Raw genomic sequence first — 15,840 nt, 5'->3', positions numbered from 1 at the left:
TGCAATTATTTGATGTCAAGCCAACAAGACCACTCAAGGGTGAGGCTCAAGATGCCAGACATTTCTGTGATTGGTGTTCATGAATAAATATACAAATATATAACATGATAGACGGCAATAGAAACATGTATATAAACATTAAAAGCAGCCTCCTTGTATTTTCTGCTGTTGTGGGAAATTCTAAAACCCTCTGCAAAAAAATGACCTTTTCCTTCGAAAATCATCAAAGAACATCAGTGGTTTTGAAAAGTAAAGTAGTTAACTTTTTACAAGTAAACACAGACAGAAGAGAACATTTTAGGTGAGAGATGGGCGTTTGATAAAAGCGCAACATAACAGAACCCCTCGCATTGCGGAGATAAAGAGAACGTATCTTTACGGAAATCTGTGGATCCAGGAACAGGAAGTGAATTGCGTTGGTGGTTCATAAACATCGGAGAATCCATGACTAAAAGCTTTGTTAAGTAAACTCCTGAAAACTCTATTTAAAGATGTGTAACTCCCCCTATTTAACCCACTACATAGAAAGGATTTTGTCACGCACGCCGCGGTACCTACCTCTGACGCCAGGGCTGCCTCGCCTGGTCCCGACTCCTCCGGCGCTGCGGTCCCCGCTGTACGCACACGGCAGTGTCGCGGTCCCGCCTCCTCCACCTCGGCTGGGACCGCGTCTACCCGCCGTGAACGCACCGGTACGTCCCCCACGCGTATCGAGGGGGACGCGGTTATGACGCGGCGTAGGTCCGCATCGAGCGTACCGCTGCGTATACAGCGTACGCAGCGTACGCAATCTACACAGCGTACGCGGCGTACGCAATGTACGCAGCGTACGCAATCTATACAGCGTACGCGGCGTACGCAATCTATGCAGCGTACGCAATCTACGCAGAATACTCAGCCTATGCAGCGTACGCAGCGTACGCGGCGTACGCAACGTACGTAGCGTACGCTGCACAGCTGTTTGCAATCACTCACCTATTTAAACGCCACTTTTCTATCCTATCTTCACCCGTTCAAAGTGTAATACTTTTTGGGTGTGCTGATTGCGTTATATTATCTTGAATTCCTTGTGTACCGACCTTTGCCTGTTTTTGACCACGATTCTCGCTACCTGCCTACGACCTCGGATCTGTTTACCCGTTTTGCTCCTATTCTGCCTGCCTCGACCTCGGACACGTTTGACCTCGCTGCCTGCCTTTGCCCTTTTTGATTACGGACTTTATACTGGACTTCTCTACAGTGCTTATCTGCATAGTAGGATCCTTCCTCTCTCCCTGACCCCGTGACAGTTTTGAACGGGTCCCAACATGGATCCCGCGGATATGGCGCGGTTGCAAGCCCGCCAAGACCTACAGGACCAGCGTCTGGCGGCGCAAGCCACCCAGCTACAGTCCCTGGAACAGAAGGTGGATGCCATGACGGACTTGTTGCGTTCTTTGACGTCTCTCCCAACCGTAGGAACACCCCATCACAGAGACGCTCATCACGAGGACACAGGTGCTGTTGCCAGGCTCCCTCTGCCAGACAAATATTCTGGAGATCCGAAGGAATGCCGTGGCTTCCTTAATCAATGCATGCTCCACTTCCGAAATCACCCCCAGGCGTTCCAGACATCCTCCAAGAGGGTCTCGTTCATCATTTCGCTGCTCAAGGGTGATGCCTTACTGTGGGCTTCTCCCCTCGTGGAGCAGGATTCCTATCTCCTCGAGGACTGCCCCGCTTTCATGGAAGCCGTACAGACTGTTTTCGATGCGCCAGGTCGTAAAGAAACAGCGGAGTCTTCACTGCTTGACATCCAACAAGGCCGCAAAACCTTGGCTCAGTATACGGTGGAATTCCGTACCCTGGCCCATGAAACCAACTGGGAAGAGGGCGCTCTCAAAGCAGCCTTCCGACGAGGCCTCAATGAGAAGATCAAAGACGCCCTCGTCTTCCATGATACCCCTGCGGATCTTGAGGATCTCATAGCCCTTTGTCTCAGAGTGGATAAACGTATCCAAGAAAGGGCGAACGAACACTCCCGTGGGAAAAGACCAGTACCGCTCGCCTCCGGCTACACAAGGCCTTCGGCTGCCACATCTTCCTCCTTCGCGGTCGACGAACCCATGGAAATAGGGACAGTGCGCCACCTCACTGAGGCCGAAAAGAAAAACAGACGGACACAGGGGCTCTGTCTATACTGCGGCCGAGCTGATCACCTGTTATCCTCCTGTCCCAGCAGACCAGTAAAAGACAACGCTTAGGTTGCACCGGAGAAGGCAACCTAAGCACACGTCCTTTTTCTTCTCCTCCCACTACACGCCTGACGGTGCCCGTCTCCATCCGTTGGGAGGAACACGTTGTAGTCACCCGCGCATTCATAGATTCCGGGGCTGCGGGCATATTCATGGATCACCAGTGGGCGAAGGAGCAGCACATACCGCTTCGTACCAAGACAGCTCCCTCACTGGTCGCTTCCGTTGATGGCTCACTTCTGGGATCAGGACTCGTGACACAGGAAACCGTACCTCTGACCCTACTGGTAGGGGTAACCCACCAGGAACAGCTCACGTTTGAGATAATCAAGTCTCCTCATGCCCCTCTAATCTTGGGACATCCCTGGCTGCGACAGCACAACCCACACATCGATTGGGTAAAAGGAGACATACTAGCGTGGAGCAATTACTGTCAAGAGTCCTGTGTCATGCCTTGTCGACGACTCAATCTCGTCCTCGAGATCACACCCACAGATCCCAAAACCATAGTACCTAGACACTACTGGGATTATCTGGATGTATTCTCCAAAAAAGATGCGGAGAGGCTACCACCACACCGTTCATACGATTGTGCTATCGATCTGTTGCCTGGAACCGAACCGCCACGGGGACGTACTTATCCCCTCTCCGAACCGGAGAACAAAGCTCTGGAACGTTATATCCAAGAAAGCCTGGACAAAGGCTTCATCCGCCCATCCTCTTCTCCTGCTGGAGCTGGATTTTTCTTCGTGGCCAAGAAAGAGGGTTCCCTACGGCCATGCATCGATTATAGGGGGTTAAACCGTATCACAATAAAGAACCGGTACCCTCTTCCTCTCATCACAGAGATTTATGACCTCCTGAAAGGAGCCAAATACTTCACAAAGCTAGACCTCAGGGGTGCTTACAATCTGATCCGTATCAAGTCCGGGCATGAATGGAAAACGGCCTTCAACACCCGCTTCGGGCATTATGAATATAAAGTCATGCCCTTCGGGTTATGCAACGCCCCTGCAGTATTTCAGTCCTTCATAAATGACGTCTTCAGGGACATGCTCTTATCTCATGTCATCGTGTATTTGGACGATATTCTCGTTTATTCTCCAACACTCGAGAAACATCGACACCACCTACGAGCTGTTCTACAAAGGCTAAGGGAGAACGGGTTGTATGCCAAGGCTGAAAAATGCTTATTCGAGAAGACACGTCTACCCTTCCTTGGCTATATCGTCTCCTCCGAAGGACTTCACATGGATCCTGCCAAACTCGAGGCCATCACAGCCTGGCCCCTCCCTAGAACACTCAAAGCCGTCCAAAGGTTCCTGGGCTTTGCTAATTATTACAGGCGATTCATCAGAAACTACGCTACCATAGCAGCCCCTATTACCGCCTTGACGAAAAAAGGAGCCGATCCGTCTCAGTGGTCCACACACGCCCGACAGGCGTTCGAACGGCTAAAACAAGCTTTTGTCTCAGCTCCCCTGTTACGTCGGCCGGATCCTACCAAACAGTTTCTCCTGGAAGTAGATGCATCCGAAACCGGAGCAGGGGCTGTCCTATCGCAACGCTATGATCAAACCACAAAATATCATCCATGTGCCTTCTTTTCTAAGGGTTTCTCCGTAGCCGAACGGAATTACGACGTCGGTAACCGTGAACTCCTAGCCATCAAAATGGCACTTGAGGAGTGGCGCCATCTTCTAGAGGGTACAGAACAACCCGTGATCATCCTAACAGACCACAAGAACCTGCTGTATATCGAGAACGCCAAGAGATTAAGCCCTCGACAAGCACGGTGGTCGCTATTTTTCAACCGGTTCAATTACTATATCACCTACAGACCAGGCTCTAAAAACATCAAAGCTGATGCCCTCTCTAGACAACACGATAACCACAGGGATCAGCACATCAACGAACCGATCATTCCATCCACACGTCTTGTTGCCAGTCTGTCCATACGCACGATGAGCAGGATCCGTATGTCCCAAAGGGCCATCCCGCCTTCTGAACGTCCTCCTCCGGGACGCCTCTACGTTCCTCCCGGTCTTCGTACGGATGTTCTTCACTGGGGACATAAATCCTTCCTCGCTGGTCATTCTGGGTTCCGGAAGACAGAATACCGCATCCGCAGGTCATTCTGGTGGCCATCACTCACCAGAGACGTCCGAACATATCTGGCCGCCTGTCACACCTGTGCATGCCAGAAGACCTCTCGGAGTCGACCTCAAGGTCTCCTGCATCCTCTTCCCGTTCCCACGGCTCCCTGGACACACGTGTCGATGGACTTTATCGTGGATCTCCCCAAATCACAGGGTAACACGACTGTCTTGGTGGTCGTCGACCGTTTTTCCAAGCAAGCTCATTTCGTCGCCTTACCACGCCTGCCATCCTCTTCACAACTTGCCGATGTTTTTATCAATCACATCGTCCGTCTTCACGGTCTTCCGCTCCACATGGTGTCCGATCGCGGTACACAATTCATATCCCGCTATTGGAGACACCTCTGCCAGAGACTCGGAATACAACTCCACTTATCGACTGCTTATCATCCGCAGACCAATGGACAAACCGAAAAGACTAACCAAACACTCAAACAATACTTGCGAATGTTCAGCAACGATAGCCAGGACAATTGGTCGTCTCTCCTGCCGCTCGCAGAGATGACCTATAATGGCTCTCTGCATGAGTCCATTGGATGTACCCCGTTTTTTGCTGCCCTGGGCTATCACCCTGTCATACTGCCTCCTCCGTCTTCTCGTTCCTCGTCCATGGTACCCGCGGTAGACAAGCGTGTATCTGACATGGACGCTCACTGGAAGAAACTCCGGGAGGTTCTCCTGAAAGCCCAACTTCGCTATAAACGCTTTGCTGATGCCAAGAGGACTCCACCTCCGGACTATCAAGTGGGTGACCGTGTCTGGTTATCTACGCGACACATCCGTTTGCGACAACCTTCCCGGACCCTGGGGCCTCGTTTTATTGGACCTTTCCGCGTTCGTGCCAAGCTCAACGACGTGACGGTGTCCCTTGCCTTGCCACCTACCATGCGGATTCCGCGGTCCTTCCATGTCTCCCTGCTGAAACCCTATGTATCCAATCAGTTTACCGTTCCATTCAAGCCTCCAGCCCCGCTTGCTGTCCATGGTCATGAGGAATACGTCGTCGACAGAATCCTTGATTCACGTAGGGTTCGTAACGGCCTTCAGTATCTCGTGGCTTGGAAGGGGTACGGACCTGAGGAACGGACGTGGGTGCCTGCTCGCTTCGTTCATGCTCCCCTTCGTGTCGCTCGGTTTCACGCGCTCCACCCTCTTCGTCCGGCTCCGTCTCGCTCGGGACGCGCTCCTGGAGGGGGGGGTACTGTCACGCACGCCGCGGTACCTACCTCTGACGCCAGGGCTGCCTCGCCTGGTCCCGACTCCTCCGGCGCTGCGGTCCCCGCTGTACGCACACGGCAGTGTCGCGGTCCCGCCTCCTCCACCTCGGCTGGGACCGCGTCTACCCGCCGTGAACGCACCGGTACGTCCCCCACGCGTATCGAGGGGGACGCGGTTATGACGCGGCGTAGGTCCGCATCGAGCGTACCGCTGCGTATACAGCGTACGCAGCGTACGCAATCTACACAGCGTACGCGGCGTACGCAATGTACGCAGCGTACGCAATCTATACAGCGTACGCGGCGTACGCAATCTATGCAGCGTACGCAATCTACGCAGAATACTCAGCCTATGCAGCGTACGCAGCGTACGCGGCGTACGCAACGTACGTAGCGTACGCTGCACAGCTGTTTGCAATCACTCACCTATTTAAACGCCACTTTTCTATCCTATCTTCACCCGTTCAAAGTGTAATACTTTTTGGGTGTGCTGATTGCGTTATATTATCTTGAATTCCTTGTGTACCGACCTTTGCCTGTTTTTGACCACGATTCTCGCTACCTGCCTACGACCTCGGATCTGTTTACCCGTTTTGCTCCTATTCTGCCTGCCTCGACCTCGGACACGTTTGACCTCGCTGCCTGCCTTTGCCCTTTTTGATTACGGACTTTATACTGGACTTCTCTACAGTGCTTATCTGCATAGTAGGATCCTTCCTCTCTCCCTGACCCCGTGACAGATTTCATATTTAGTCTATGAGTCAGAAGTATTCACAGAACTTTGATACAAAAAAAAACTATTAAAAATGGTAGCGTTTATAAAAACGTCTTTGGCGGTATTTCAAGCGATGCTGAGATTCATTATTAATGTGTCTGAAACACATTGGGCTACAGTTGCCAGGTATATTTTATGTCTTCCATTTACTCTAAACAACTGAAATGAATTGCATTGTTTCCGCCACAAATCATTAGAAGTGAAGAGAAAAAGTAAACTTAGAATAAAATACTAATGTGAAATAAAATATATAAAAATCAAATATATGTATATAAAGTATATACATCTTAAATAAAAATGTGAAACATTTTGAAACACAAAAACATGGTTGTTTAATATTACAATTTAATTTAAAGTAAGATCATTTATGTAAACAAATTGTAATAAAAAATGTCATTGCGTTCAGATTTTACACATTTTCAAGCATTGTTTACAAAACTGATTGGCCTAAAATCTCTGTAAAGCAAAAAGCAAAGACATGAAATGACATTGGTGAATTTGGCTGCTCTTGTCCTCGGTAGGTCCCCCCAGCCATCTAGGTCCTACACCCAGTTGGGCGTCCTCTGTTCTGGGCCCTGGGAAATTATTTCATATCCTGGCCCCCTGAAGGGCACAAGGGCCTGGGGAACAGTGCTACAGAGGTTGGCCCAGCTGACAAGGTAATAAAAGATCTCTGATCACAGATATTTTAATACAGAAACACAATTAAAAGAAGCAAACAAAAATAATAATCTATCACTGTATGCATAAAAGCATGAATAGAGGTATTTCAGATAGAAATGGAAACATTTCCAAACATCACTGCATCATAAGGAATAGATAGGTTTAATATTTATTGGTTTGAACACTCCTGGGTTAAAATAAACATATGATCTATATTGCCTGCATCAAACTCAGTGACGGTGTTTGTAGTCAGTTAATTCAGACTTTTTCCCAAACCTTCTGCAAATACAACACCCGAGCTCTGTGCTCTTCCGAAATTATACGGTCCACATAATATCAGATTCATTACAATTAATTAATAAAGCAATTAATTAAATAAGGCTGGAGGCTTGGCAATGGACAGACCAAGGGTCTCCACTGAAAAAATAAAAGCACCGTACCGGGTATTAATGGGCTATGGATGACACATTGTACAGCACTGTGGAATATGATGGCGCCATATGTTACAGATAAAATTCCGGGAAACAAAAAGGCATGTTCTTGGATACCCAGAAAGAAACAAGTTCCTGATGTATTCTGTATAAGTGGATGTGCACATTAGTCTAATAAAATATCTAGATATGGATGAACAAATCATTGGAAGCTTCACGTCAGCAGTACCTGAACAAAAACACTGTTTGAATCATGGTGTGAAAAAGACAACACAAATATTAAGTAATAAAATATTAACTAAACTATTTTCTAGACGGTAAAAACATTTATTTCTCAAATTTCCAGGTCCACAGGATGACTGTCACTTGGACTACAGGTCTGAGTGAGTTTGATGGTTCTTTTCCTTTTGTAGAATCTTTGGAGCTGTTCCCCGTAAACTCGCCTTTGACAAATGTTCATCTTTTTCCGCTCGTGCCGACGGAACTTCTATTTTCTTTCTCTTGCCCGATTTCATGCGAATGCGGATTTTCTGAGCAGCAATGTGTGGATCGGCTGCATCCATCATGGCCAGGAAATCATAATCGGGAAAGCGGGGTTTCCATTCGTCTTTTGATAAAGTATCTAAAACAAAAATCAATGGGCGTCTACAGTGGAAGGCGTTGTATCGGACATTTAAATGGTGCTAAACCACTAATTACTAAAGAGGAAGTTTGCAGGAGAGTTGAACTCCCTGAAGACACAATACATTACCAGCTGCAAACCTCTAGTGAGCTTCTCTCGCACGAAGGGCCGAGCCGGCCCTGTGTATATGCCATTTATGTGGTTTTGACGTAGAATAAGAACTTTTTATTTATACTGGATGTCATTTCTATATATTATTTATGGTTTTATTTAGAGATTATATTAAAACTGTATTTTATATCACTTGTAATGACACTGGGATCGGCTTTTCCTTTGGCGATTATAGCAGCAGCTCACTTTTTCTATTTCTCTTCCTCCCAATCTTCTTTTCTATTATTTTCTATACCGAATCTTACATTTGCCATTTAGTTATAGGTAGCTTATGGAGAAAATGCAATAAATAAATATATTTTCATCCTAAAAAATTAGCATTCAAAACAAAAAAGTTGAGACATTGTGACTCAATAAGTAATTGGGGTAAGTATTATTTTAAGGTAAATCTGTTGAGAAGCGTGGTCACGTTCAATCACAAGTAAATATTTAAGATAAAGCTGCATTTTTCTGATTAAGAAGTGAAAATGATTTTAGGCTTTATAGTTACATAATTAATCAGGTTAAAAAAAGGACATGTAGTCCAAGTTCAACCATATTAGTTGATCCAAAAGAGGGCAAAAAAACGCTACTGAGACAGCAACGTCATCTCAAAAGGAAAAAAATCCTTCTTGACTCAAAGTCAGTCGGACTCACCCTGGATCAACATTACCTTATCTACTTTTACTCGTGATAACCCTGTATGCATTTCCTATCTAGAAAAACACAAAAGCTTGTTGGGAAGTGCGTGGTATTTAGGGTAAAGTGATTCAAACAGGGCAGACGAGATGGGCCAATAGGTTCCTTTCTGCCATCGCTATCTATACATCTATGGCTAGTTGCATTACTGTGATAAACGCCATGTGCGCATGCTTGTTATATACTTCAGACAACTTAACAGGTTAATGTGCCGGACTAATAACTATCACTCCCAGATAATTCAGAATTACTTCAAAAAGGGAAAATATTTAAAATTAAAAAAACATTTTCACTGGGATTAATTATCTTAAATATGCAGGGAAAGCACTAAAACGTGACCGCTCCAGACATCTCACATAATCCGAAACTCCAAATTTAAATTCTATCTCAATGTGTCTGTCTGGTTATTGAGTGATGTTAATCCTCATTTATTATGCACTTTACTGTTATGGAACAGTTAATGGAACCATTATGTGTCCGCAGCATCTCGCACTTTCACTAAGTGTTGGGATGGGGATAATCTTTGTTGTTTTTCCTTATGATTCCCTGAAGCCAGCTTTGTGTTCAGACACCAGTCAGCCGAGGACTTTTCACAAAGAGGAGATTTAAAGTATACACAGCGCTAAATAAAGTGGCCACAAGAAACAGGGATGGCTTCTCCTTACGCACAGATGGGGGAAATCAGTCCATTCTGATACAAACACTTCTATAGGGCACCCACAAACCAATCACAGGCATCCTTACAGACACCAGACTGACTAGCTGTAAAACACAATGTGATTGGATGCAGACACTGCACAGGTAGGCATGGTAGAGCGTACTATAGACTGGTGACAGACTGAATTCAGCGAGACACCAGCACAAGGCCACGGCAGGTCTGCGCACATCAGCAAACTCATCTCTGCTCCCCCTATAGGCCGGAGGCTGCATTACTTCAACCCAGCTGTAATTAGGGATACATATATAGTGTTACAGGGTCCTAGAACTATCACTATTGGAATGAATGCTGAGGGTAATGGCCGTACAACGTCTTTCATGTTCTTTTGTAGCCTTTGAAGTTTGTAATCCAAACACTTGCCCCGGAATAAGCCCCGGAATAGGTTCATTGACTACTCTTTACAGCAGACCTGAATGTCCCCACTGTAGGTAGTTTATGGTACTGCTATTGAAGTACTGCCACCCAGACGGACGGCTCCTGATATGCTTCGACCCTTTACAGACATCCACTAACCATATGGCCCTCTGGGTGATCAAGACTGATATACTGCATTGTTAACCTGAAAGCAATATGATAAGGAGTTACTGTGTTTGTCTAGTAGGTTGGGTTGATAACAAGAGCTACAACTCATACTGTCAGCAAATATTCATCTGTCAGTACACAGAATTACGTAATAAAACCGCCACTGTTAAGAAGCTGAATACGAGACAGTATATTAAAATCTATAAGGGATACTAGTAAAAAAAACTTTGGTGTAGACCCCTTCAGGAACAAACATGATATACCGGCGCCTAGTTTGCACAACCTTTTGTTCATATCTGAAGAAGAGATCTCTGTGGTGACTCTTTTTTCTATGCTGGCTGAAGTGCTTCCTTCCAGCTTCCAACCCCCCCCCCCGCAATATGTAATAATACAATTTAACAAGGCCCTTGAAATTTTAGACATGGCAACTCTAGAAAATGCAATGCAGATGTAAATGATAATGCGTTACATGTAATAAACTTACACACAGGCACCTCTTCTCCTGCTTTTACCATCTCCAGCCAGTACAAGATGCTGACTTCAGTGAGCTGTTGGTCGGAAGGAAAGGCAAACACATGCCCCGTGGCATCAAAGTGTATGATGGCAAGCAGCGGTAGGCTTGGTATGAAGCCAAAGTACCTCTTCAGCACCGCATTACCCGCTGGAGTACTCCTTCTGTATAAATCGGGAAAATATGTATTTTTAATACTTGCGTTCTGACAACTGCACAAATGCTCCAGGTTACGGGAGATATATATATATACACACACACACACACACACACACACACACACACACACACAGCAAAAAATAACAATAGAATATATATATTTTTTATTAATAGCATATGCCGCTACATAAGTTAAGAACAACTCTTAACTGGTTCCCACAGGCCTGCCTTACTGGACTCATCCTGAGGGCATTACTAAATATCGCTGAATTAAACCAATTACTGAATAAATCTAAAATTTCATGGTTCTGAAAAAAGACAGCTATTGAGGACATTCCAATTTACTAAAACTAAATATTTTATAACTGTGTTCATTTTTTTTAAATAATCATGGTGCATTTTCAAAAACAGGGTCAGCCTCTGCGAAACTGGAGGACGCTATAAGAATGGCCCGTGCTTTTATAATGCCCCGGTCCCCTCCTATCCCTTTGTCTCCAACGCCTTCATTTAATTACCAAACATCGTTAACTCCATCGGATAACCAATAAATAGGACGTAATATAATAAGACAAATGATATTTCCTTTTGCACATGAATAATGCTGTAAAGGAAAACCTGATGAAAGGATGATTCATCGAACATATTGCATTAGATTAATAACACGTTTGAAAGGTCTCTAACAAGTTCAAAAGCAAACACAATCAGGCAAATATAACGGATATGAAGAACGACCGGTTGCTTCCGTCCGATGTGATCAGTTTTTGCCGTTAATACTGTGAAGCTCATGATGGTAAAGTCAGGGAAGATTTTAACTCATTAAGTTTACTGTGGATTATTTTGGGGAACCTCAGTGAGCTTCTCTTGCAAGACGGACTAAGATGGCTTATCCGGCATTAACTATTCGTTATATGCCATATCATTGCCTGTAGCATTATCCTTGCATAATACGTTTGGTTCCAATGCTTCAAGAGCGCTTTGTATCAAGGGTCCAACAAGCGCTTCTCTGATTACTGGCCCCCTACAAACATACTAGTACAAAAGGGAGAGACAAACTGATCCTTAACGTAATAATCTAATAACTTTGTGCTTTAAACTCATTGTTTTGGGGGTATTTTTTCTTTGCATGACTGGTAGTATTGCTGATTCCTAAAATGCTTTCATTAGATCAACACCAAGAAGACTACATTATAATCGCTGTTTGAACACAAAGGAAATTAATACGAATTAACATTTAATTGGCATTAGATGTGAACACTTTTAATACAGATACAATTGTTACTTACATATTCAGCCAGCCGGTGAGATACGGCTCTAAATATTTTCCTTTCACCAGACGCAGAATGTGTTTCTCATCAGTCGGTTCTAGATTGCCATCTGAGAATAAAACAAGCAAAGGTTTTTGACGAGTGGAGAAGGAAGGAAAATTTTCCACCGTGATTTCTGGCTGCAATAAAAAAAAAAAAAAAAAAAGTGAAAAAATTGTTATTTTAATACTTTGGCATATATTGTATTGCCATGCCATCACATTAAATAATAAATAAATACCACCCATTTAAAGCTGACAGATAGACTAAATGGGCCGAATGCTTCTTATCTTATGTATAAAGGAGGACCATATACACATTGAGTTTCCCTTACAAAAGGACCATGCAGGTGCTGTATTACACACAGTATAGAATTTGAGAAGAACCATTTGGTCCATGGAGTCTGACCCTTTTTTGTTCCTTCTGTAAAAGCCCCAAGTCTTATTTGGTCTTTAGTCTTCTCTTATACCCAGGATAGCCTTATGTTTATCCCATGCCATAAGATTAAATTAAATACTTGCATAAATAGAATATATGCTATCAGGAAATCCCAGCAGGTTGGGATTATCATTCCATCACATGTCAAACCCTAAAACGGGGCTCACCATCAGGGCCAAAGAGCCTATAACCAAGCATGTATATAATTATAAAAAGATGGTGCACAGCAAATGCATTCCTATCTCGTGGGCAATTCTCCATCATACTTTATTACTGTGATTCGTATATATTTCCAAGAGCTTGCTAATTCCTGTTCTAAGAAGTGAACCAAATGTCTATTGATTGTAATCAGCTAATCAGTTTCCAGCCTCCGCTGGAAGAATGCACTTTGTAACGGTGATTGCAAGAGCCAGAGAGGAGGGAGACGGATTCCAGGCGGAGCATCTTTTTCATTTATGAAGAGAGAGCACTTTTAACACTCACGGGGTGTCAGACTCTATTAGAAGAACGGCGTAATACAGTAGGTTGTATTGGCTCGTGCAGCTGGCCGAGAGCCCGTCCAAGCGTCTCCAGCCAGGCGGCAGAGAAAACTCAACGTAGGGTCTTGGCAAACATCTGCAGGCTGCCTCCATCATCAGTACAATGATCAACTTATCATAAAAACGGCCGAATAAACTTTCAAAACTCTAAACTATCCTGGATTTTTTGACAAAAAAGAATCGTTTAATGATAAAGGGTTAGCATGTGAAGCAGATCCACAGGTTAAGAAAATGCTTTTGCAGTTTTATTACCCATATCTTCTGCATTGACCAATATACGTTACTGTCGTAAACTATACGTTTTATAAAGTTTGTAAAAGCTTGTAACTTACTTTATAAAAAGTCCTTGTGCAAGAGGAGAAGGGGTCGAGTTGTGCACTAAAATCTTAATGCATTTGGATATTGACGGCAAGTAGGTTTAAGTGGATAATTAAGATAACTTAAAACATAGAGACTATGTATGTAAAGGTTTTTTAGATAAGAAAACCAGTTTATAAATATAACCAGAAAAAACTTCTGTAACACAGGTTTATGCCTTAGGTTTTCGATATATTCATGGGGGTCCTGTTTCAGACCTGCTTTGATTATTTTTGTAGCCTGTAACTTTTTGATTTATATTAGGGGATTCCAGACTCCAGATTTACTGCTGAAAGTGCTTTTAGAGGCACACTTTGGGAACTTTGGTTTGAAAGTTCTGGATCTAACTCCTGAGCCGCCAGAAAGTCCATTATCTCGGGTAACATCTGGCTTCACGCTAGGGCAGAAGGTCCAAGGGGGGTGGGAGACCCCCCCACCGTAAAGTCCTCTTGGGAAATCGTGCCCAGGTGTGTTGCAGCTCAAGGGGCCGGTCAGAGCTCCCCAACTGACCCACTTACACCATTTACACCTCCATAAAATGCATTATAAGGCTCTGTGCACCTTTAAGTTACAGGTCTATTTAGTGAGGACGCTGGCTCGGGGGGGGGGGCAGCTGAGGGCATGTTTATTAAGGATAATACTTACAAACACGCCGAGTAATTCCCGTCTGATTAAGTGAATTATATCCTTAGCACCGTAGTTTTGCAGAGAGACGCCATAGACTTCGTTGTGATTGCTCCTGGAAAAAACGATGGCCGGGGGAGATACGCTATACCTGTCGGACCTAAAAATATAAAAAAATACCAATTTTGTAATTTCTGTGTTGGCAGCACCCTCATAAGGCTATTACATAAAATCACCTAGATCACTTGTCATGATATATTTAGTATTCAGGAGGTCAGCGGAATAAAGCACAGATATCATTCTACCTCTGAGAGGAGGTCTGCAATTGTTGAGGGTCTGGTAGTAAGGAGGAATAAGTGTCTGCCAGATGAAGAAAACCTCACTTCATCTCCATACATACCTTTCTGATAGGTAATATTCATGTTGGGCACCCCACCTTTGTGTCCCATTCCTCTACAGGGAGCAGAGACAGAGTTGTCCCATCAGGAGGTATATATCTCACGGCTCCCTTCCATTGCCACTGCAGAACGGGGTGGGAGGGGGTTGCAGGGTATATGAGACCTACTGCCCCCTCTATATTTTCCAAGGGTATATGATACCAACTGCAAGCCAAGTGTTCTTCAACTGGGGAATCCAGAAAGACATTCCCTCTCACACTGTTCTACTGCAGTCTACATGAGATGATTATTAGTAAGTGAACCCAGTTTAGTTGAACAAATTAAGTAATTATTGAGCCCCGTTCAAATGTCGCTGATCTCAGGCTATGAAATATGTCTTTTAAACCTTCAGAACACAAATATACTCTTTTTGGTTCATATTTTCCTGGTCACCATAACGAGTGTTATGTTGGAGGGGGGGGGCTGTTAATATAGAAGGTGATTTGGGCAGAAACGAGAAGGCCATATGATGTAAGTCTGCTGTGATATAAACTGAAATCAGGTCTAACATGGAGGTCCCATGAAAATGGAAAATGGGCACTGTCTCTATCAAAACCGTAATGGGAACAGGAGAGAGAGAATGTTATGATGGAGACACACAAGTACGGTTAATGTCCAGTAGCAGATAATGCTCATTTTCCGGGATAGGAGCCTAAAGAGGTTCAGATGATTGTAGGGACTTGATTTCCATGGTGAAAAGCTAGACATCCAAGATCAGCAGAGACTTGAGAACAAGCACTGGGGTACCGAGTTTAAGCACAATAACAACACCCTGGGGTCGGAGGGCTTCATTCCTGATAGGACACCTTGTGATTTTATGTAGAACAGCCGGTTTCTAAATACCATCCTGAAGAACTTTAAGCCAGCGATTTCATCCAGACGTTCTTTGCAAAAAGTCAAGATTTATCCATCCAAGCTAACCAACAAAGAATTATTACAAAAACACAGATAAATCTGGTCCTTGAGCCTGTGAAAAGCTAGTTTTCATTTCAGACTTCCCATAAGTTGAAAAATAAAAATGAACAAAGGAAAGGAAAGGTTTTATTTCCCATAACTCACAGTAGTCATGGAGGAGCCTGATAAAACATCTGGTAAGTGCACGGCAGTCCCTCAGACAATACGTGCATTTAGATTTAGATGCACTAAATGAATCGCAGATGCCATTAAGTTAGAACGACACAGAATGTGACCATATGATCTAATTTGCTTTTACTGTACTTTCAATTGACAGACTGCATGAGGTTAATTGTCCTGGTGTTACATCATCTCTTACACTACAAT

At 44.4% G+C, this 15,840-nt stretch overlaps 1 protein-coding gene across 1 annotated transcript in view; it reads right to left on the bottom strand.

The window, feature by feature from the left end:
- Positions 1-7,785: 7,785 nt before the first annotated feature.
- The window catches only part of TXNDC16 (thioredoxin domain containing 16), a 28,144-nt gene continuing 20,089 nt past the window's right edge, over positions 7,786-15,840 (bottom strand). Inside the window, exons 17-20 of the mRNA XM_053474307.1 lie at positions 14,144-14,282; positions 12,144-12,304; positions 10,675-10,865; positions 7,786-8,101 (exon numbers count right to left, since the gene is read on the bottom strand). Coding sequence (XP_053330282.1) covers positions 7,851-8,101; positions 10,675-10,865; positions 12,144-12,304; positions 14,144-14,282 — 742 coding nt within the window. The 3' untranslated portion in view covers positions 7,786-7,850. The remainder of the gene's footprint in view (positions 8,102-10,674; positions 10,866-12,143; positions 12,305-14,143; positions 14,283-15,840) is intronic.

The sequence above is a fragment of the Spea bombifrons genome, chromosome 9 (assembly GCF_027358695.1).
Source record: "Spea bombifrons isolate aSpeBom1 chromosome 9, aSpeBom1.2.pri, whole genome shotgun sequence".
Lineage (NCBI taxonomy): Eukaryota > Metazoa > Chordata > Amphibia > Anura > Pelobatidae > Spea > Spea bombifrons.
This window is presented reverse-complemented; position numbering and strand designations above follow the sequence as displayed.